This window comes from Hemitrygon akajei, chromosome 16 (genome assembly GCF_048418815.1).
Source record: "Hemitrygon akajei chromosome 16, sHemAka1.3, whole genome shotgun sequence".
In the NCBI taxonomy this organism is placed as follows: Eukaryota; Metazoa; Chordata; class Chondrichthyes; order Myliobatiformes; family Dasyatidae; genus Hemitrygon; species Hemitrygon akajei.
Window position 1 is genome coordinate 11,271,926 of NC_133139.1, and position 23,927 is coordinate 11,295,852.

The 23,927-nt window shown below is 38.4% G+C and overlaps 1 protein-coding gene across 8 annotated transcripts in view; it reads left to right on the plus strand.

Moving 5' to 3' along the window:
* LOC140739754 (BTB/POZ domain-containing protein 2) overlaps positions 1-23,927 on the plus strand; it is a 43,642-nt gene that overhangs the window by 7,243 nt on the left and 12,472 nt on the right. For 4 of the 8 annotated variants that reach the window (XM_073068241.1, XM_073068235.1, XM_073068236.1 and 1 more), the window contains 5 exons: positions 4,048-4,264; positions 7,800-7,973; positions 13,168-13,273; positions 17,456-17,653; positions 21,204-21,396. In XM_073068241.1, the coding sequence (XP_072924342.1) occupies positions 4,091-4,264; positions 7,800-7,973; positions 13,168-13,273; positions 17,456-17,653; positions 21,204-21,396 (845 nt within the window). In that variant the 5' untranslated portion in view covers positions 4,048-4,090. The remainder of the gene's footprint in view (positions 1-4,047; positions 4,265-7,799; positions 7,974-13,167; positions 13,274-17,455; positions 17,654-21,203; positions 21,397-23,927) is intronic. The other 4 variants (XM_073068239.1, XM_073068242.1, XM_073068237.1 and 1 more) reach the window with 3 other exon arrangements.

The window sequence follows — 23,927 nt, forward strand, 5'->3', positions numbered from 1 at the left end:
GTACCTCCATTTTAGTATTTGGAAATACTTTTGGAAAACTGTTATAGGTTAAATTTGTTAATGTTTTCTTAAAAAGTAACCATAGTTCCAAGTAAAATATTTGTTCAAATGTAGAATTATGCTCAGAACAAACAAGAAGACTGAACAGCAGTTTGCTGATGGTAAGATATAATTGGCTAAAAATGATTAATCTTCACTGTCTAGCCATTGTTTTACTGCTGGTCCTGTTTGTGTAAATGTCACACGGACAAGCTTAGATGTAACCAAAATTGTTGTATTTTATTAGCCAGTAGTTGTTAGACTTGTATGTCTAGTTAGTCAAGATCTTTATTGTAACTGTACTTAGTAAAGACATAGAGCTGAAACCCTCTTGACTTAATCATATAAATGGTACCATTCTGTTTAACTTCTATGCATTGCGGTGTTAACTACTTGGCAAAAACGTTACTGAGTTTTGTTGCACTGCCTGGCAATCAATTTGTCAGAAGAATTCTGCATGTTTTTTTTCTCTTTTCAGTAAATTCATGTTTTCTTTCACAGTATAATTCAGGGAAGGCAAACTTAGCTACCCTAATTATTGAGTGCTTCATTTGTTAAAAATATTAATAAAGACTTTTCCCTTATGTTGTGTTATTAAGGCAGTCTGAAGGTGAGTTGTGATTTTATGTTGATGAGCTAATTCCTATGTGGCGACCCACTTTCTGCACAGGCGAACCGGCTCACAAATAGCCAGCACGCGGGGGGAGACTTTGGTAATGCAATTCTGATGGCATTTCCGCCCGGAGAGGGCGGGCGCTAGGGATTAAATGCCAGTGCCGCGAAGTTTGAATAAACTAGTCTCAAAACGACTTACCGACTGCGTATCGCTGTGTGTAGCACATCGCTACACCTCCATCTTTATTAATGCAACCCATTTCCTCGCTTACTCAAAAGGAGTGAAATTGTCTTGAGTCTTTCCACCTGCAAGGAAACTGTACCTCTAGCACATTTGGGATTTGTATGGAGCTCCACTGGCAGATTTTTCCAGACCATGTGATCTTATCCCAGCTCATGCTTGCACACACCTATATTTCACTTTATTTTTAGATGTGCCACAGTATGGTAGTGGTGAATTTATTATGTTTCGAAGGAGCGGGGGAAAATGTATTGGGTGAGTTTACAGGGAGCACAGGTATCAGCACACAGTGAGCCAAAGGGATTTCTGAAGAATTTTATGATTGCCTTAAGACTTTTATCTAGCTACTAACCCCCGAAGAATTATTCACTTCAGTGTAGTGGAACAAATATAGATTAGGATCTCTTGGGTTTATTTAGAGTTTTGTCCAACTTGAAGATGTCAAACCAGATAAATATGTGCTGGCCACTTACAAGTCTTACTTAAGGAATTCAATTAGTGCCACCAACTATACTTCAGCTCTGCATTGCTACTTGAACGGTGATTATGGTGAACTCCAGGTCAAGCCAGTAGCTGTGGGCACTTTGTGATTCTTGCTGATTATGGACAATTGGGTTGGGTGAAGCACTGCCTTGAGAAGCTTCTTTGCAGTGTTCTTGAGACATTCAGCATCGAGCTTCAGTGTGCAAACAGAAACACAGCTTTGTTTTTAGCCTAGAGCTATAGAGGTAAGAATGCATTAGAAACGTAGAGAATTGGAGCCGGAGTAGGCCATTTGACTCATCATTATACTATACAGTATAATTATAGTTTATCATCTGCTTTCAAGTCTCTAAATGTCTTGAGTCTAATGATTTTGTCAGTCTTAAATATATTCAGCAACTTGATTTTTGCAGCCTATATGAAAGCAGGTTCCCTGCCCTTTGAAGAAATTTCTGCTCATCTAAATCTATATTGTGCTGTAGTGTCATAACATAAATTATACAATTTTAGAAGAAATAATGTAATATCATTTTGTGATTTATCGACCTGATGTTTCCTTGTCAAGTCTGTTTGGAGCTACACGTTGTGGTGGAACAGAAAATCCACATTCTCTGCAGACTGGGGAAACAGTGGAATTGATTGCCACAGATGGCTGTGGAGGCCAAGTCTTTAGGTGTATTTAAAGCAGGTTGATGGGTTCTTGATTAGTAAGGGCATCAAAGCTTATGGGGAGGAAGCAGGAGGATGGGGTTGAGAGGGATAACACATCATCTGTGATGGAATGGTAGAGCAGACTTTTTTCTGCTGCTGGAACAGACAACAGCAGATGAAGGAGTCATCGCCACCCTTCATGATACTGGCAACCCTGTGATCTATTGCTACTTTGTGACATAATCTAATGGGTGCCTGTGCTTGTTAATATCAGTATTCATTTGTATAAGGTCTTGTTTCAAAAGGACTAGAGTGTAAAAGCAAGGATATAATGCTGAGGCTTTATAAGGCATATTTGGAGTTTTGTGAGCATTTAGGCCCCTTATCTAAGAAATGATGTGCTTACATTGGAGAGGGTCCAGAGGAGATTCACAGTTTAACTCTAGCCTAATTATGGGTAGTTTGCAATTACCAATTAACATACCATCCAGCGATTCTTTGGACTGTGGAGGAGACTGGAGCACTTGGAGGAAACCCGTGCAGTCACAGGGGAACGTACAAACTCCTTACAGACAGTGGTGAGAATTGAACCTTAGCCTCTGGTACTGTAAAGTGTTCTGCTAAACACTATACTATCATGATATAAAATTGGCTGCAGCTTGTTCAAAATGAAGCAGCAAGGACCTTAACCAAAAAGAAAATCTGAGCACATTTCACCAGTTATGGCATCATTACACTGGCTGCCTGTGTCCTTTAGGATCAGTTTTAAAATACTCTTAATTGTATATAAGGATCTGAATAACTGAGCTCCTCTGTAAATTTTGGAGTTTCTATCCCCTTACGCCCCTAATCGTAATCTTAGCTCATGAGTACTGGTTTGCTTAGTGTTCCTAGAGCCAAGCATATAAGAACTGATGATGCGGCCTTTTGCTTATATGAACCAAAAGTCTGGACCATTCTACCAACTGAGAAACACCAGGCTGATACTGTGGAATGTTTCAAAACAATTCTTAAAAACTTTTTTTAAAATTTGGCCTACTTATAGGATTACTTAATGTTGATAACATTTATATAATTTGGTATATTCAATTACATTTTATTCTCTATAACATTTCTTATTTTTAATTTGTCTCATTTTTATGACTCCTTACAATCTACAATACCGTGCAAAAGTCTTCAGCACGCACGCGCGCGCACACACACACACAATGATTAAGACTTTTGCACGGTACTGTATTTGTCAACATGGAGCAGAGAGCGAGATTGTAAATGTGGTGGGAGCAAAGAATGTTGGGAATGGCGAGGGTGGAGCATCACAGGAGGGGTATGGAACAGGTGGCAGAGAAGGAATGCCTGGGTGAGAGGAGTGGCACAGGTGCAGACACTCCCTGTCCTCAGACACCAGGCAAGATAATTTGATTCCAAGAAATTAGTTTATTGATCATTACTGTATTTCTCTCTAGTGTTTCCCGCTCCTTCCCCTTTCCCTGCCTCCTTCCCATTGTCAGTCCACAATAGAGGCCCATTCAGAATCAGGTTTTTCATCACTCATGTATGTCATGACATTTTTTTTGCGGCAGTGGTATGGTGCAATGAATAAACTTACTACAGTACCATGCAAAAGTCTTAGGCACCCTAGCTATGAGAGGTGCTATATAAATAGTTAATATTTTTACATAGATCAATGATCACAATTGTCAATACGTAATTAATAACTGAGGCCCACCACACATTGATGGGTAAATTCTCTGTGACCTTGGTATTGTCCTCGTGCCCTGGCCAAGTGTCTCCTTGCTCCTCTCCACCCCTGATATTGCATCCTCTCCCAGCACCAGGCTTATCCTTGCAGCCTTGCAAATGATTTGCATTTCAGATCCCCAGCCCTTTGCTGTGCATTTATTTAGTAAAATCATTGTTCATATTTCAGAGGTAATCAAATTCATGTTCTCAACCAGGCTGTTGATTTTATTTTCAGTTTTGGGGGACTAAAATGATCATTGGCATGCTTTATTCTCTAGATTCCTGTATTCTGACGAAGTCCAGATCGGGCCAGAGACTGTTATGACTACATTGTACACTGCTAAAAAGTATGCAGTACCTGCCCTTGAAGCACACTGTGTGGAGTTCTTGAAGAAGAATCTCCGAGCAGACAATGCATTTATGCTTCTTACACAGGTACGTTGGAACATTCATGTGATGCATGATATCTGTCTGCAGAAGAAACTCAGAAAAATGGTAAGTGTTGATCCTGTTACTCAAAGTTTATAAGCCTACGATTTTGATTTTGCCATGTTGTCCACTGTCTGCTTAAAAAGCAAAATATTATGATCAACATCCAGAAGAAACATTATACATTGCAAGTGCTGTAGAAATGCCTTTGGTCTGCCTTGCTTTCCTGCTAACGTGCTAGAAAGCAATTCGTGACTGACTTTTCCACCATCAGTTTACTGAATCCAGTTCATTGTTTATTTGACAGAAGGTTGACTCAGCTACTTGGCGCTGACCTGCATAATCATCAGTGTCTGCTACCATTGTGTTCTTCAAACAGAGTTCCATAATTTACCAGTCAAATTTGACATGCTGCCTTGATTCTCATTATCAGTTTGGGAATAACACGAAGGAGCATGATTTTCTCTTTGACCTGTATCTATGTAGTGACTTGTAATAGGATTTGTAGGGTGTCATAATTGGCATTCCATTTCTTTCCTTTTGCAAAATTCTCTCCTCTATTTGAGTGTATGATGTTGAAAGACCCGAGACACCCGATGATTTCAGGAACATCACTGATGATGTGTCCAGAAGCATCAGTAGATGTATGCACACAGCCCAGACAAAATAAAAACAAGGATCTATTCCCCTAATTAGCCACTAGTGATCATGTTGATTTTTTTTTTCTCCTCAACTTTCCTGTATATTACATATAATACAGATAAGTAATGTCTATATTTCAGTAATCGCCTTTTCTTAATGTGCTGAGCTAAGACGTTATGAATGCTGGAAATGGGCTTTAGTCAGACTGATCACATTGACTTTCAGGCCAGTGACCTTTTTGATCAGAACTTTCAAAGGTTCTCCACCGTATTCCCTTCTAATGATCTGTCCAAATATGCAGTAAGTACTCTGACTGGGGACCAAATTTAAATGCCTCTGTACTTATTGGACATGTTTATTCACAAATCACAAGTAAGCCTCCCTGAACCTTTTTTAAATATCGAGATTAGCACAGGTTGGATAGGTGATGGGCGGATGGTCATTTATAAATCGAGGATACATCTTTTAAATGGACATGTCAGCTGGATACATCAATTTGAATCTGATGTTTGAGCTTTACTAATTATCTGCTAATTTTAAATAATTAGACTTTACCATGTTGAATTGGTAAAATAAATTGGCATGAACCTCAAGTGTACCCTTTATGGTTTGTGTCCTTTTTGCAGTGCTAACCACAGAACTGAGACAGTAGTTTAGGTTTCCAATCTCTATTGAATTGTGAGGGAAGGAACACATAGAAAGTTCAAGTTGATAATCTTCCCATGGGCAAAAGCAGAAAAATTACCCCTGGTTGCTCTTACATTGCCATCTTGCAGTTGATTTGGAATTCCATTAATGCAGGCCATGGAACTGTTTGTGTATGGATAATACATTAATTTAAAGAAACTTAGAAATTAGATGGACAGAGGGCTTTTATTTCTGATTTCATATCATCAAATCTAATGTATGTTGATTTAATTAAGGGACTGAAGTAGAAGAATTGAGTATGTGAACTAATGGTGATCAAGTCCTAGATTTTTGGAAAATGTATCTGAGGGAATAGATGTCATAATCTGAATACTTTTATACTACTCTATATTGAAATGAGAATTTTATTGTGCAAGATCTGATGCAGCATAATCTAATAGAGTTTTTTAATCTGTTGGGGAGGGTGGAATGAGGAACTTACGATCAAACACGAAACTTGAATCCTGAACCCTTTTAAACATTGGCACCTTACTAAACTTCCCCAGTGCAGTTTAATGCGTTTTACTTTAAAGCATGAAACTGCAGTGCAGCCCAACAGAAAAGCCATTTTAGTTTGCTTTTAGATTTTCTGGCCTACAGTGCTAAATAGCTTTGAGAAATTTATCCGGTTGAACAAATCAAAACAAGTTATAAGTATGAGAGAAATGAAGTTGAGAAATAGGTCAAAGTGAGAAGAAAGAAAAAGGATAAATAAGTACTATAGGACTTATTGTCAGACATGAAAACCAAAGGGCTAGGCTTGGGAAGTTATCACATGTGAAGAAGATAATATGAATAAAAAGCAAGATAAATTACTCAAGTCAATTTCTAGCTAGGCTGAGGGACTGCTTTAATTTGGGAAATATGATTGCAGGTACTTTAGGAGTTAGTGATTTGAATCAGAGTCACTTTATGGCCAGTATGTGAAGCAAGCCAGAACTGATTATGTTTTGGTGCCAAGCATAAAATATAGGACAATACCATAAAAGCCAACACAGTAGCAACTAGCAAGTTACAAGACAATAGTGCAAGCGTCTATGAGCAATCAACAATTAGCAGTACGGTCACATGCACAAATGCCAATAATCAAATAAATGTGAACATATGAACAGACTCCATATTTGCCAAGAGAACAAGGAGAGCAGGAAAAACCATTTAACGGATGTTGTGCAGGGATAACTAGGGTGTTACACCTGAGTTTTGTTGAGAAACTGGATAGCTACAGGAAAGAAACTTCAGAGATGACGTGGCCTGATGGTGATGGATTTGTAGTGTCTCCCTGACGGCAACTTGGTGAATAGGTGACTGCTAGTCAGGAATATTTGTTCCAGCTCTTCTCTTCGCTCTGGCAAAGAACAGTTTTTTTCATGTCAGTAGCTGACACCCAATAATCTCCACTGACCACTTGCTGCAACTTGGACTTGGAGAGGGAGGAGGTGGTGGAAAGCCAAACGGTGATAGAGCTGGTCACAACACTCAATGTTGGCTGAGTAAAAATCGATCATTGAGATGTTAAGTTTCCTAAGCTGACGTAGGAAGAACAGTCTCTACTGGGCCTTCCTAGTGATGAGAGTAATGTGCTTGTCCCACTTCAATGTTTTGGTAATGGTAGTCCCCAGGAATTTGAATGATTCAACCACTGGCCTGACCATTAATTTCCGAGCATGGGCAGGTAGGGGGTTGTCAGTGGAAGTCAGTCCTTGTTTACGCTGTCTTGATAGCATTAAGCTCCAAGTTGTTCCAGGCACACCATGTTACAAGGTGGTCTAACTCTCTTTGATAGCAGGTCAAATTATTATTAAAGATGAGACCAAATGCAGGCATGTCATTCGCAAACTTTAGGATTTTAATGGACTTGCCTGTGGAGGTACAGTCAGTTGTATAACGTGAGAACAGGAGGGGTGAAAGAACACAGCCCTGGGGAGAGCCTGTATTTACAGGCATTGGATTGGACAAGTAGGAGCCCAGGATTTCATACAACTTCCTTCCTGTCAGGAAGTACAAAATCCACTGACAGATACTGTAGGGTACAGCTGGCTGGGTTAGCTTGCTTTGGAGCAACTACGGAACCATAGTGTTAAAATCCACAAACAAGATATATTGGATACAACAGTGATTCAGAGGGAACCTTAGGATGGAATCAAGCACAATTGGTTTCTTGTAGCTTGATGTTCTCTGCTGAAACTATTGTTTCCTTTTTGTACCATACATAGCTGTGGTATTAAAATTTAAAAAATTTCAGCTTTTAAAACTGTTTTTAATAATATTCCAGAGGCACAGAGCTATATGTGGTAATACCTGCATAAGGCCATGCGAAGCAGTCGTGGGACAGCCATCTGGATCCCAGGGTTCTGTTTCTGTATGGCCACGGAACAGGGAGGATCGAGAGAGAGAACTAAACGGGGACGAGGAAATTAAGGAAGGAGTCCAAGTTGGAGAGGGAGAGGTAGGGCAGGAGAGACCTGAAAAGCAATCTAGTTTAAAAAAAATGCTGGTGGAATTTTTTTTTTGGATGGGTAAAGAAAATATTTAATTTCCTGTTCTTTTTCTTCATCACCTGAAATCATAATTGCATTGATATTCAATTATGTGGATTAGTGATGGGTAAAACAAAAAAAACCTTGCATAAATGTATTCAGTTTGTGTTTGTGCTAATCTGTGTTATGCTGCATGAGATCACAAATCAATTACAATCATTTCATCCTGATTACATTTTGGACTGTTGGATGTCTGAAAGTTGTTTAAAAATTGGTTGATGGTAATTAATGTCTTTTTTTCCCCCATTAGAGATGGAGGTTTTTAATGAAGGTAGTTCTGGGGACAGGCAGAAATCTGCATGGTATTTTGCCCATTTAAGGACAGAATTGTTTACCCAGTACTATTCTGGGATATGTTGAGATGGATTTCTGTGCCAAATCATTAAAGCATAATGATAAGAATCATCTAGCTGCATTATGTGTGCAGTTGTAATATTCTTTAGGAACAGGGTAAAAGCCATTTAGCTTTTCTTGCTAGATCTCTAATGACCAAACTCCATTGATTCTACCTTTTGTCCGATAGATTCCAGCATGAACGTTTAAAGTAATTGTTCCAGGATATTTGGAAGGAATAAGTTAGAGAAGATAACCTAAACCCAGAGGGTAGGTGAGGGGTGGGGGAAGAAAGTAGATCTTCAAGAGTGAAATACCAGAAAATGCTGGAAACACTCATCAGGTCGGGTATAATCTGAAAAGAGAAGCAGAACAAATAGGATAAGAATAGATGGGATGTTCTGACGACTATGAAAGAGCATAGTCATGGTTCAGGAGAAAGGAGACATTCCCATAGTCACCTTTGTGAAGAGTTACCATTGGAGTAAATGTAAAGGGATGGTGGAACTGGGATGGGAAGAAATATAGGTGAGAGCTATCTGAGTCTTGAGGCTTATAATGGATGTTTGGTGTAGCCTGTCCCCTGAGATAAAGATGAGTTGGCATCTTACCAAGAGAGCAGGGTGTAAGTTGGCAGCAAAAGTAATGAAGTTTTTGAGTAATTTTTTTGAGTATTTGAGTAAAGGAAACAACACTAGCATTGTCAAATTACTGCACATACTAAAAAGAGCAGGTTAAAATGGGACAGAAACTAATATGGGTCTCTGTATCCCACGAAGGGGAACCAGGCATAGCTCGGGTTCATGAATCCCTATAATTATACCATTGATATTTGAGAATGTGGGTGAGCTTGGCAAAAGTCATTCATTGTATAAATGAGTTCTTCTAGGTGAATGATTGCTGTGGAGAGGAACTGATTTGGTACTTTCTTCAGAGAAGTGAAGGGCTTTTCTTGGTTTGAGAAGCTGATATGGAGGGATTGTATGTTCATAGTTTAACACTGGCTGGCGCAGCCACCACTGAAAACTGAGAGCAAGAGTCACATACTAAACAAAAAAATCAGGTGGAAGGGAGGAATTGCTGTGGTTGGGGGAAACAAAAATTTATTAATGATTTTTAATTGTGGGTTTGAGCCAAATGCCTTTTTAAAATTCCATCGTAAAATGTCCTTTTACTCGATTAGAAAAATTTAACATGAAAGTTGTTCCCATCAATTTGTATATCTTAAGCTACTTTTAATTTATTTGCTAGCGCTTGGCACAAGTTCAGACCTTGTTCCTTATCTGCTTGCTTAATCATCCTGTTCCAGTTGATATTTCAGGAAAAAATATTCCTGTCCTGGTTTACATCAGCAGATAACTAGGACTTTAATTTGATTTATCACACTTTCTTCAGATTAGAAAAATATGCCATCATTTTAGACTTTTACGTAGAGGAGTAGTTTAAAGGTTGAATTAATTTGAAGTGAGGTCCAGTATGTGTTGGTACCTGGCTGATATGGCATTCATACATATATGTCTCTAGATAACAAGAGTCAATTTGTGAGATGTGATTGGAATCAGGTAGTGACATACAGGCATCAATCCAGAAATGATCAGAAGAATGTCCTAAAAGATTGGAGAATTTTGAGATTTAATTATTACTAGCACCATTCTGAACATAAATGCACATTGGGAATAAATTCTTTCTTGCACTTATCACTCAGGTCAAACTAGGCAATCTTATTAAGTGCTGTGCTTCTAGCTTTAGAGTTAAGTTTGTATATTTAGGATTTTTTATTTGCAATTACTTATGCTTTAAAACTAGGTTTAAAGCATCAGTATTCTTTAAAATATATTGTTAAAGGTGAATAGCTAACAGTTTTAAATTGCATTTAACTCATTTTTAACAACTTAGGAAAACTTAACTTTGCTGACCAAAAGAAAAGGCTTTTGACTAGTTTTACTATTCTCTATTACAATTAGCATTACAGCAGTCAGGTTCAGGATCCCATGCGTGTGTGAGTTAAAGAGAATTTGCATATATTTTTAGAAGTACAAGTTTTATAGAATAAAACTTAGTAGCAGTTATACTTGATTTGCAGTAAGATATTTGGCTGTAGCATGAGTGTTGTTTCAATTATTTTGGCATAGTGTTCTCAAGGTACAACAATTAGGCAGTCAGTCAGCTGTTGCTTCCATGTGAGTTTTTACTGAAGTGTGAAAGGATTATGTTGAGAAATGCATTGAAATTTAATAACTTATGGTCTTTTTTATGTAACATTGAAAAGCTGATCAGAAATTTGGGTAGAGGGTAATATTTTGAATAGAAGCAAGAGCTGTCAGAACTACAATTCGAAGATTATCATGCTATTATTTGTACAGAAGCCATCTGATCTTTATTGTCAACTGGAGAGAAAGTTCAGTTGCACAGTAATCTCATAACTGCTTCCAGGAGTCTACATCCATAACCGTTGTCTTTTACATTGCCTTACCTGATGACCTTTATTCTACAATTGATTTGTGGACCCAAGAAAATACAAGTGTATGTTAGGAAATCTGGTTTGCAATTGGTGAAGGCTGCTATCCAAATGCGTGACACTCTCCTAGCATTTATTTTTAAAATACAGCTGGGGCAACCTTTACGTTCTTAATACTTTTTGCTTAATAGGGACAAATGTGTACCCTGAAAAGCTAAGGAATCAATACACCTAGTTTTCAACAATCATTTTAGGGTGTATGTAATTTGGTTTTTCTATTGGACCATGATCTGGTTTTTGAGCAGTTCATTTTAAAGAAACGATTGGAGGAAAAGTGTACAGTGGAATCCAGTTAATTGGAGTCCATGGCTGTAGGGTCAATTCAGTGCTGAGGCGAATTAAGCCAGTCCAGAAGCCTGATGGCTGCAGGGCAGCGACAAGGGACCTAAGACTCCTATATCTCCTGCCTGATGGTAGTAGTGGCAAGAGATGCAGACAACAGCATTGAACACTGGTTCATTTTCTGCTCTTAGGCTTTAATGTTTTAATCTGCCTTAAAGGCAGCGAAGGCCAACCTTTGTCTTCAAGGTGCTGTACTTACATTCCCGAGAGTTAAGTTCACTGAATCCTTCAGGCAATTGTAAAATCACTAGTTCGTTTAGATGGTTCAAAGGTATGTTTCTTAAAGAGAAATTACAGGGTGCAGATTACAACAATTGTAGTTCAAAACAACTGTATCTAGTAGAATATCCAGTAGTTTCATGAGCTGCCTGCAAAACATCACTGTATATCAGTGTTATTTTGTATAAAGTCCATAAGTATAAAATACGTAGATACAGATCAATAAGATGCTTCCTCAAATGTGTAATTTAGTTAATTATGCATATTAGAGACAGTAATAGTAATCTATTTGCTCTATCTAATTTGGATCAGTTTCTCCCTATTGAGGCAAAGACCATTATCACTTGTGTGAGCAGCTTAAAGACACAAAGTATTTCTATAAAGCATTCACACTGACTTTGATGCTTAAAGCTAAAGATGTTAAAGCTTCAGAAAATAACAAACCAATGGAAAATAAAAAGGGCAAATAGAAATTTTGCTCCAAAATTATTAATCCTTGGCTTTTGCTGAACTGGAAGCTGTGGTGTTGTTGGAATTTGTATGTATTTCATAAGAAAAGTGAAAATGTCAGTCTGGAGTCTAACTCCATATCAGTTTTCTGTATTAGGGAGCACTCAGTGGGCACACAGTATTTGATAAAATGGCAAATGTTAGCAAAGTACTAGAGAAATGGCATTGCCAATGAGATTGTGTGATGGTATTTGCTATTTTCTGGGGGGGGAAATGGGACAGTGTCTCATTTTTTGGAGGGGTAGGGTGATGATGTTTCTTCTAACCTCTATTGCATTTCTCTCTGTCCCTCCTCTCCGAATAAATTACTCTGTTTTTGTAAAAATTTCAGAAAACATTTTAATATAAATCATGCTACTGTATGAAATAGTGAATGATGGAATTTAAAGTTGATGTCATAAATTGAAATAATGGTTTCAGATCAGATCAGACCTTAAGGTTTTTAATAAAAAATCATTTCTCAGTGTTGTTCAGTGGAAATATTAGTGTTCAGAACCAAAAACTGAATAGGTGCTTCACTGCTATTTGGTTAAGAAGATATTGAATCAATTTATTTTGCAGCTTTATTGAAAAATGTGACAGCTTCATTGATTAATGCAAACCTGTGCTCTTTTATTTGCTGCAAGCATAGCAAGTATAATAATAGGAAAAGTTTAGTGAAGGGTGTAAATGTAAGAGATTCTGCAGATGCTGAAGAAATTCATCAAGTCAGGTAGCATCTATGGAGAGGAATAAAAGGACAAAGACCCTTCATCGTGGCTGGTAAAGGTCTTGGCACAAAACGTTGACTGTTTATTATCCTCCATTAATGCTACTTGACCTGCTGAGTTCCTCTAGCATTTTGTTTTGTTGCTTAATGAAGGGTGATTAGTTAGAGGATTCCATAAAAAAGTGAAAGCTTCATTGCTTCTGTAGTGAAAACAAATTAAAATTGTAATTTGAAAGTGCCCAGAATTCAAGTGTGAAATGTATAGTGAGAATATTTGATTTGAGCTTCTATTTCAGTGTTTTAACTAGAATGTTAAAACCATATCTTCCAGTTCTAGTAAAAGGTCTTTGAGATGGCACATTTTTTTTGACTAAAATTGTTTTTGATATCTTTACTGGTCATTTACAAAGCCTTCTGTGTGCTTGACTGTAAAGATTACAAAACTGATGCACTTGTTTTGTTTGTTCCTCAGGCAAGGCTTTTTGATGAACCACAGCTTGCCAGCTTATGCTTGGAAAATATTGATAAAAATACATCAGATGCCATCAATGCAGAAGGTTTTACAGATATAGATTTAGGTGAGTATTTAATGTGTATTAGATGCCTTAAAACATACTTTAATTTTTATATTCAGTGATGAGATTACTGAGATATAATGGATGAATAGAAGGTTTGGCTGTTTTAGTTGGTTCTCTATATTCTACTTAATTTTCATAAAACTATAATATTTACTTTTGGTATGGGGAAATAAACATTCAGATTAAAAATTGGAGACTTTGCAAATAATGCAATTTAGTTCACCAGGGTATTGACAGTTATACTGTAGTGGGAACGAAAACTATAAGTTATGCTATTATTTATAATTAGCTTCATGTTTGGAAATGCATTATATCTCTAAGTGCGTATACAGAAAAGTAAATATATTTGCCCCACTTTCCTTCAGTTAGACAAATAATCTTTATTGACTTTTGTCCTGACTGTAAGTTATTACAGAAAACCAAAGACTTTTGTATCTGCATTAAGAGATTTTAAAAAAGCACATTCTTAATTACCATATTGAGTTTTAATATTTTTGGAGAAACTTCAAACTGAGCAATTTTCTTCTATACACTACATGTCTACTTAGCACACCCATTTTCTGACCCATTGTCTTCCACAGGACTTTGGCTATTTATTACATAAGGCACAAAAATTTTCCTTGTACTCTGCCTGTATCCTGAAATTAGCTAAGCTGTGTTCTCAGGAAAACTGAACCAAGCCTTAAATCTAAAATACCTCAGGAATAAACAACTATGACCATTTTATTACTTAGCCACAGTGCAAATTTGCAGACTGTTTAATGTTAAAATGAAGAAACTTTATTAGAAAAATGCAGTAAAAACTTTTAAGATATTATTCTGATTCAGTGATTTGATTCAAATATCCATAAGATTCAAGTCTTGACAAAAGACTATGAGTGGGAAATGTCTTATTTGCTGTAGATGCTGCTTGTTGAATTAGCATTTTCCACCGTTACACTTCCAGTACTTTGAAAGTTTGTGTATTTCAGTGTACACACCTCAAGTTCCTTTTGATGATGATGAAAGAATTGCTTTCTGATCCCTCACTAAGATTTTGGCAATCTCACAATGTTTAATTGGGGTGTATAGTTCAAAACTGTACTTGTTCCTGAGGTTAAATCGCTTGTAAATTCTATCCATCAATCGTTGTAATAAGAATGATGTGCACTAATAATGAACTTTACAACTTCATACAGCCACATAGCCAGTTGTCAGTCTTTGTACAACTGTGCACAAAACGACTGTATAAATAAATCTTCAGACAGCTCTCAGATTCCATATACGTAAATGTAGAAAGCATTGGATTCTGCATTAAATTCTCTTTCATTGTTTATCGTCAGATACTATTGCCATTGACACAGCAATAATTGCAATTCAAGCAAATTTCTCTGTAGATGTTTGCACAACATAGAATACATTTCCATATTTCTCTCTGTTCCCATCTTTAATACAAAATTTGAATCGAAATTTTCTATTTAAATACATTAAATCACTCCTGTAATCTTTTATATTTAAGTAGAAATAATTCAGTTCTTGATAATTTGTTGGTATGACATAACAAGCATAATTATTTATTCAATGTATCAATTTTAGTAATTTGTAGATTCTGTTTTGTATTTACAATTCCCTCCCTAATCTGCTGTCCGGTAAAACAATGCACTATTTACAACTTTTAACAATGCACTTTTAAATTTGCACAAATTATGATGTAAATTAACCAGGAGATCAAAGCATGAATGGTTGGGAATTTCCAAAGTGCAAAAATTGCAAAAAGTGCAAAAATTTTTATTTTGCTCTTCTGCCTTGTCTTTCTTGGAAATCTTTGATCTATCTAGGGCCAACGTAATTCTATTTTTTTTCATGTATCTTAACATGAATCCACAATTCAGTCAGTTATTACAGTGGTAAAGACTTCAGTTTTGGTTGCATTGGGTGTTCTAGTACTTCATCAAAGCAACAAAAAATCACAATATATTGTACTTTCAAAGATTAAGAATCTCATACAGATTTGCATTTGATATGAATTAAAATTCTGAAGTGTAAAAGACATTATGATGCTCTGTAGCTCTGACAGGATTTAGCAGCAGTGGCTTTTTTTTAACAATCAGCTCTAGAGGCAGCAGGTCTGGATCAGTCCCAAGGCCACTTAAAAAAAAAAGTAAGTAATAACAACAACTGGTATTCATATAGTAATCCAAAAATCAAAGTACTGCAGGTGCTGGAAACCCTAAAATAAAACAAACTGCTACAAATATGCGGCAGGTTGGCATGAAGGAACTGTTGATGGTGTTTGACCTGCTGCATTTTTGTAGCTTTTCCTGTGGTATTTATTGAAGTCCCAATGTCCTTTACAACACGATCAAACAAAATTTGACAGTAAGCGATGTAAGGAGATAAGAGCAGCTTATCAAAGCTCAGGGGAATGTTTGAAGTTTAGAGAAGAGAGATTTTTAAAAAGAGATTTTGCAGGTTAAAGCCATGATGGCGTCAACAATTAATGGAATTACAAGAGATCACTCAGAGTTTTGAGATGAGATTTTAAAGCAAGGGGGAAAAATAACAGTTTTTAAAATAGTTTGTCCCGTACGTGATTTTAATAGTTTTTGCTCCTTTTTTTGTGATTATTTGTACCTATCATGAGCAATTTTGTTCACCTGCATCTAAACTGGAAACTTCACTGCTGAGGTGGTGATGATTTATAAAATTCATATAGATAACTGATCCTCACCTAGATGCTTAGAGGACCATGACATTTCTCCAAACCCATATTCAGTGTATATATATTTATCTCCTGTATACATGTTGATTTTTTAAAATTCTGTATTTTGGCAGTGTTCTATTTGCTGACCTATCTTTACCAGATACAATAGCAGTCAGTGAGTTTTGGAGAAATGTCATGGTCCTCTAAGCAGCTAGATGGCAATCAGTTAGCTATATAATTGGTGCTTTCTCAAATTAATTCATGCTGGATATGATATGGAGATTCATGCAGGGTCCTGTTCACCCTGTACACATCTGACTTCCAATATAACTCAGAGTCCTGCCATGTGCAGAAGTTCGCTGATGACACGGCCATAGTGGGGTGTGTCAGGAATGGACAGGAGGAGGAGTATAGGAAACTGATACAGGACTTTGTGATATGGTGCAACTCAAACTACCTGCGTCTCAATGTCACCAAGACCAAGGAGATGGTGGTGGACTTTAGGAGATCTAGGCCTCATATGGAGCCAGTGATCATTAATGGGGAATGTGTGGAGCAGGTTAAGACCTACAAGTATCTGGGAGTACAGTTGGACGAGAAGCTAGACTGGACTGCCAACACAGATGCCTTGTGCAGGAAGGCACAGAGTCGACTGTACTTCCTTAGAAGGTTGGCGTCATTCAATGTCTGCAGTGAGATGCTGAAGATGTTCTATAGGTCAGTTGTTGAGAGCGCCCTCTTCTTTGTGGTGGCGTGTTGGGGAGGAAGCATTAAGAAGAAGGACGCCTCACGTCTTAATAAGCTGATAAGGAAGGCGGGCTCTGTCGTGGGCAAAGTACTGGAGAGTTTAACATCGGTAGCTGAGCGAAGGGCGCTGAGTAGGCTACGGTCAATTATGGAAAACCCTGAACATCCTCTACATAGCACCATCCAGAGACAGAGAAGCAGTTTCAGCGACAGGTTACTGTCGATGCAATGCTCCTCAGACAGGATGAAGAGGTCAATACTCCCCAATGCCATTAGGCTTTACAATTCAACTGCCAGGACTTAAGAACTTTTTTTAAAGCTATTATTAATGCTTTTTGAGTTAGTGATTTAGATGCATATCATATTATTACTGAGTTAAGTATTGTATGTAATGAGTTTTTGCTACAACAAGTGTATGGGACATTGGAAAAAATGTTGAATTTCCCCATGGGGATGAATAAAGTATCTATCTATCTATCTGATAGCAGTCATTGGGTTTTAAATAAATGTCATTTTCCTCTAAGCCGCTAGGTGGCGCTTAGCTATATAATTGTTATCTTTTCCTCAAAGTGAGCTTTTAGATTTTGGAGTAGTCCCATTTACAAGAATTTAATCACAGTGGTTCAAAGATTAATATGGGCATTTGTTTCAATTAACAGGCCTTTATGGGTGCTGTGGTGTAATATATTTATCAAAAGGAATTTTCATCTTGAAACTGGAATTGTTGGCCTTAATGTTTGTTTATGTTACAGATACACTAATGGCGGTGCTAGAACGTGACACTCTAGGAATCCGAGAAATTCGGTTATTTAATGCTGTGGTTCGTTGGGCAGAAGCAGAGTGCCAGCGACAGCAGCTTCAACTCACACCTGAAAATAAACGTAAGGTGTTAGGAAAAGCCTTGTCGCTCATCCGTTTTCCACTAATGACTATTGAGGAGTTTGCAGCAGGTAATTCTGCATTATTAGAGTTGAATTAATTTAATTGTTAATACTTTGCATTATTATAGCATAATGGCATTTTAGAACTGGCAAAACTTTATACTGTTTTGAGATTTAAATTGATGAGTACTTTAGTGGTATATTATAGTATACTTGATCTCAACACAATGAACATAGCTAAAATTGGATAACTTCCGCATCAACTTGAAATACTGATAAGACATTAGTTATATTTTCCTTGTAAATTTATTAGGTTGAATGAGTGAATGAATGGAGATAAATTAATACACTTAATCAATTTTTTTTTCATGATGTCTTTAAAGAAGCAATTGCTCCCTAAACCTAGCCTTTTTATTGGTTCAAACTGGTTAGCCTTTTATCTCTCAAAAAATAAACTTGAAATGAGAAGTCAGTGAAAATACAAGGATGCTATGTAAAGTAGGGATCTAAATTAATCCCCATAATAATCTGCTGAGTGTCACTGACAAGGTTGGCCACAGCCCAAACTCTGAATCTGTTTGGCTGATGTTCTGCATGCTCCTGTGCAGAAATGGCACGAGTCTTGTCAACAGATTACAGAGCAATTATGAACTGTGGTGCATCAGGAACCTGGAGAGTTCTACTCCAGTTAATGTCTGCATAATAGCAAGTGCATCTTAAAGAAAATGCACTTTCACAGCTCTCACAGAGTACAAGCGCTCACCATCCAACCTAACACTCCAGGCTCTTCGAGCTGCTAGAAGCAAAGTGCAACAGACTGCAAGGCAGTGATCAATGAGTACTGGCTCCAGCTCAGTGAGGACATTCAGACAGCAGCTGTGACGGGCAACATCAGATTAATGTATGGTGGTATCAAGAAGGCCCTTGGCCCATCGCAGAGCAAGACAGTAAAGTCATCCAGTGGTGAAATAATCACCGACAAAAGCATGCAGATGGAACGCTGGGTAGAACACTACTCTGAGCTGTACTCGAGGGAAAATGTTGTTAGCTCAGCCATTGATGCCATCATGGATGAACTCGACTCCATACCAACCATTGAGGACCTCAGCAAAGCAATTGACAGTCTGGCCCCAGGGAAAGCTCCTGGCAGTGATGGGATTCCTCCAGACCTGATCAAACACTGCAAGAGCTCACTCCTCCAACCTTTACACGAGGTCCTCCATCAGCGCTGGAAGGAAGGAGCCGTACCACAGGATATGCGTGACTCTAAAATCGTTTTATTGTACAAGAACAAGTATGATAGAAGCACGCGTTTGGGATGTCGACAGAAGGCATCTGTATGCACACCAGGTCTGATAGGCGGGTGTTCAATACTGTGTCCCTGAGAGCAAGAACAAAGGTGTAAAAGATCTTAATACGTGACAGGCTCTTTGCCGATGACACTGCTATAACCTCGCACACCATACAGCAACTGCAAACTCTCATGGACTGCTTCTCTAAGGAATGCAAGGACTTTGGGCTTACCATCAGCCTAAAGAAAACAAATGTCCTTGCCCAGAACATAGTGAAGACACCAGTCATTACCATCGACAATTACGATCTAGAAGTGGTCTTCGAGTTCACATACTTGGGGTCGACCATTAGCGACACTCTCTCCCTCGATGCTGAAATCAATAGGCGTATTGGCAATGCAACATCGATCCTTGTTTGACTCTCCTCACGGGTCTGGGAGAATCCAAAACTCACTACAAAGACCAAGACTGCCTTGTACAATGCATGCGTTATCAGCACCCTCCTGTATGGTAGCAAGACTTGGACCATCTACTCCAAACAGGAGAGGAAACTCAATAGTTTTCACCTGCTATAGTTTTCACCCAGGCATCCTCAGCATCACCTGGAGAGACAAAGTACCAAACTCTGAGGTCCTCTCCCGCGCTGGACTTCCCACAATGTTCACGCATTTAAGACAACACAGACTGCGTTGGCTGGGCAAGTCCGTTGTATGAAGGATGGTAGACTGCCAAAGGGCATCGTCTACGGAGAACTAGCAACAGGCAAGAGGAACATTGGTAGACCCCAGCTTCGCTTCAAGGACCTCTGTAAGCACAACATTGAAAGCCTTAAAAATCAACATGGAGTGCTGGGAGGATACAGCAGATGACCACAACAAATGGCAAGGTACTCTTCAGCCACACCTAGGACAAGGCGAAGGAGTGATCCTGAGTCAGTTTGAGGAGCGGAGAGCTAAATGGAGAGCACAGCGGACAGCGGACAACAATTCCACGATGCCCTACACAAGTAGCAACTGTGGCAGAGCCTACCGTTCCAGGATCGGCCTCAATAGCCACAGTCGAGGCTGCTCGACAAACCACTGACTACCAGAGGCGTAGTACCCATGGTCGACCACGACAGACAGAGGCCACAGACACAGAACTGCAGGTGCATCTTAAAGAAAATAATTGTCATTGGTTCCTACTTGTATTAAGTATAGTTTTCCCTCTGCAAGTTCATTATTTCTAATGTGCTTTGAGCTGTTCAGTGACTGTTGTGTGAGAGATTACATGGGTCATGTAAGACTCCTTCAGAAAGTCAAACTCTTAAAATTAGGCTTTAAAAAATGAGGAAAATAATGTTTTTATTGTATTTGCTTATTGTAGTGGTCACTTGAAAACAAACCAAAACCACTTAGACACTAAGCGCGAGGAGTTGATACTGTATGATGCGCTATCCATCCAATAACTAAGTTCCAAAATCAAAGAATACGTTCCATCCTTTATTATGAAACCAGCAAATTAACAATCTTTAACAATAAAAACTAATGAAACTGAAGCTGGCTATATAACAAAATGAAGTCTTGGCGTATTTAAACATACTTAAGCCAAGCATTCTTAAATGTATTCAAGTGGTCAACGAAAAGATATCACCCCCTGCCCACTCCCTGGCTCTACCCAAACTAAAGACGAAACATTAATGTATAACTAAGCTCTTCATTTCTTCCACACCCCCAATTCATGTGACAAACTACCAATAATAAACATGGAACACAAAATTGATAGAAAATGGATACATGGCTCTTAGACTTATGGTTACTGTCACTTTCAATTTATGACAAATGCTTTATCTGGCATTCTTTAGATTAGTCTTCAGATCCACCATAGTTGTCATTTCCTGAATCAGTCCAGTTCCATAAGTTCACCCATGCTAACATGCTCTGATGTAATGCAGTATACCGGGGTTCCTGTCCTGGGGTCTGTGGACCCTTTGCTTAATGGTATTGGTCCATGGCATAAAGAAGGTTGTATACCAAAATATCCATTCTGCAGCAAATGTAAACGTAAAATATAAACAAGCTGTTTGATTGTTGAGGAATATTTTAGAAGTGTATGTCCACTCATCAATTATACCATCTGCACTCCTTATTATAAAGCATTGAATACCATTGGGGTATTAACTTCTCCTTCAACCCTAGAATAACTTAAGGCAATGGTTTTGAAATTGGCTTGGTCTCAATAGGTACTAAGTAAGAAATTTGTTTGACTATCTAATTTCTAGGAGTGGAGTTTGCTGTAACAGTATCAAATAACATGACATGTATTTCTCTCCTCTCGCCCCCCCACAGGACCTGCACAGTCAGGAATTCTAACAGACAGAGAAGTTGTTAGTCTTTTCCTGCATTTCACAGTCAATCCAAAGCCTCGGGTAGAGTTTATTGACAGACCTCGTTGTTGTCTAAGAGGCAAAGAGTGCAGCATCAATCGTTTCCAACAGGTGGAAAGCCGTTGGGGCTACAGTGGTACAAGTGACCGGATAAGGTAAAGTGTTTCTATGCAAACTTGTTTCCGCAAGGATTATGTGTATCTGTAAGCTGTGATGTGATACTGAGAACCATGGACCATAATGTACAAGACTGGTACTTTTTAAAAAATCCCTGCTGGGTTAATTGTTAGCTATGTAAGTTAGATAGTATACTAGTGACTGTTAATGGTTAACCTTCCAGGATTTCTGCCTCAGTTTCCACCTAAGGCCAGAGAACTCAAATTTTTCCCCCTATAATATTAAACTAAACTGCAAATAGTTACTGGGTTGCTTGTGTTACTGAACTATATTTGCCAGCTAAATTGCTGCCTTTCTTCAGAGAGATAAAATGTGAGGAAAGCTTCATTTGCTCTTCACTCAAGCCTAGAACATCTGGACAGTGAAGTTGCATACACCATGATGCTCTTCGTTGACTACAACTCGGCTTTCAAAACTAATCAATAAGCTCTAAGACCTAGGCCTCAATGTCCACAAGAAAATGAATCTTAAGATTGTATATGGTGACATATAATAGACTTTGATAATACATTTACTTTGAACTTTGAAATATCTATGAGTCCTTGTGGATATGTTTGTTAAGCCAGTCCTCAATGAAATACAGTAAATCACAAATTTTAAAGATGCGTGGTGGTGTTTGGATATCCAGTGTCCCCAGCTAATCAATAATGAGGTTAGTTTTTTTAAAAGTAGTGATCTTATAAAAAGAAAAAATATTGCATTCAGTAATATCCTGCCTGCAAATAGCAAAAGAAAATCTGCAGATGCTGGAAATCCAAGCAATTCACACACAAAGTGCTGGAGGAATTCAGCAGGCCAGACAGCATCGGTGGAAAAGAGTAAACAGTCACTGCTTTGGGCTGAGACCCTTCATCAGGACTGGAGAAGAGTCTTGGCCTGAAACATTGACTAAGCTCTTTTCCATAGATGCTGCCTGGTCTGCTGAGTTCCTCCAGCATTTTCTGTGTGCTGCCTGAAAATAGGTTGGATATGCATTTAGCAGCAAGTATCAAAAAGTAGTTTAGAGTGAGATTGCAGCATTTTAGGAAAAGGAATGATAGGCTAGGTCTTTCAAAGAACGGGCATAATACCTGTATTCTTTTAGTTCAGTTGTATGATTTCTGTTCACGGATCTTCCCCTTTTTTTCCCAGGAAAAGTATGCAGGTATTTTACATTGGGTAATCAGTTGCAGAAATTTCCCAGGCTTTGATTTCCCAGCACCTGAGGGAGTATGAGGTGTAGTTAAAAATGAGTCGTCAAACTGTAGGGTTGCTAAACAGCAGGCAAAAGACCAAGCAAAGTGATCCCACACTCAATGGATCAGATTCAAACTACAATCCTGCCGCATCCAAGGAGACACCATTGACTGGAATTTCAGTTGACTGCAAGAGTAGTTTAGTCTAGGTATCCTGTGTCTAAGCTTTTCCACCATCTTTGAGTTTGCAGCCAGCAGTATAGTACAGTTCTCTTCACTTGTCTGGTGTAGTGCAGTTCCAACAAGGCAAACACGAGGAAATGTGCAGATGCTGGAAATTCAAGCAACACACACAAAATGCTGGTGGAATACAGCAGGCCAGGCAGCATCTATAGGAAGAAGCGCTGTCGACGTTTCGGGCTGAGACCCTCCCTATAGATACTGCTTGGCCTGCTGTGTTCCACCAGCATTTTGTGTGTGTTGCTTGCAGTTCCAACAAGACTCAGATTGTTACTGTTCTGGATCATGCAGTTGACTTGGGTAGCACCCCATCCATTCACTCCCTCGATTGCCGTCACATTGTAACTGTAATATGTGCCATCTGCTAAAGGCAGTGCCTGTCTCAGGGAACTTTCAAAACCCACGACTTCTGCTATCATGTAAAACAAAGGCAGCAAGGGCATAGAAACATCTCTGCCAGCCACACACATAGTAACTCTCTACCCCACCCCCAATAACACTACCGTAGTACCTTCATCAAACGACTGCAGTCATTCAGGAAAACACTTGCATACACTTCACAAGAGCAATTGAAAGTAGACAATAAAAGTCCTTGAAAAGATTCTGCAGACACTGGAGATCTGGCACAACACACACACACAAACCTATTGATACCCGAATCCCAGGAAAAACAAATAGAAATAAAATAGTTTTGCAGAACACTCCATTCAAAGAATATTTTGAGAAAATTATATTTTATTATTGATGAAAGCAATATTATTGAGGCACCACAGTAGAGTAGCTGGATTATAGCTTGGGGCATCGAAGTTCAATTCTGTCACTGTCTGTAAGGAGTTTGTACGTTTTCTCTATGACCGTCTGGGTTTCCTCCAGGTGCTCCAGTTTCCCTCCACAGTCCAAAGACATATCAATTAGTAGGTTAATTATTCTTTGAAAATTGTCCTTTGATTAGGCTCATATTAACTAGGTGAGTCGTTAAGCTGGAGGGGCCTATTCCAAGTGGTATCTTTAAATAAATAGATAATGAGCGATTTAAGTAGCTGCATCATGTTCAGTTATATTATAAGCAGTTATTTTCATATTTAATATTGGAA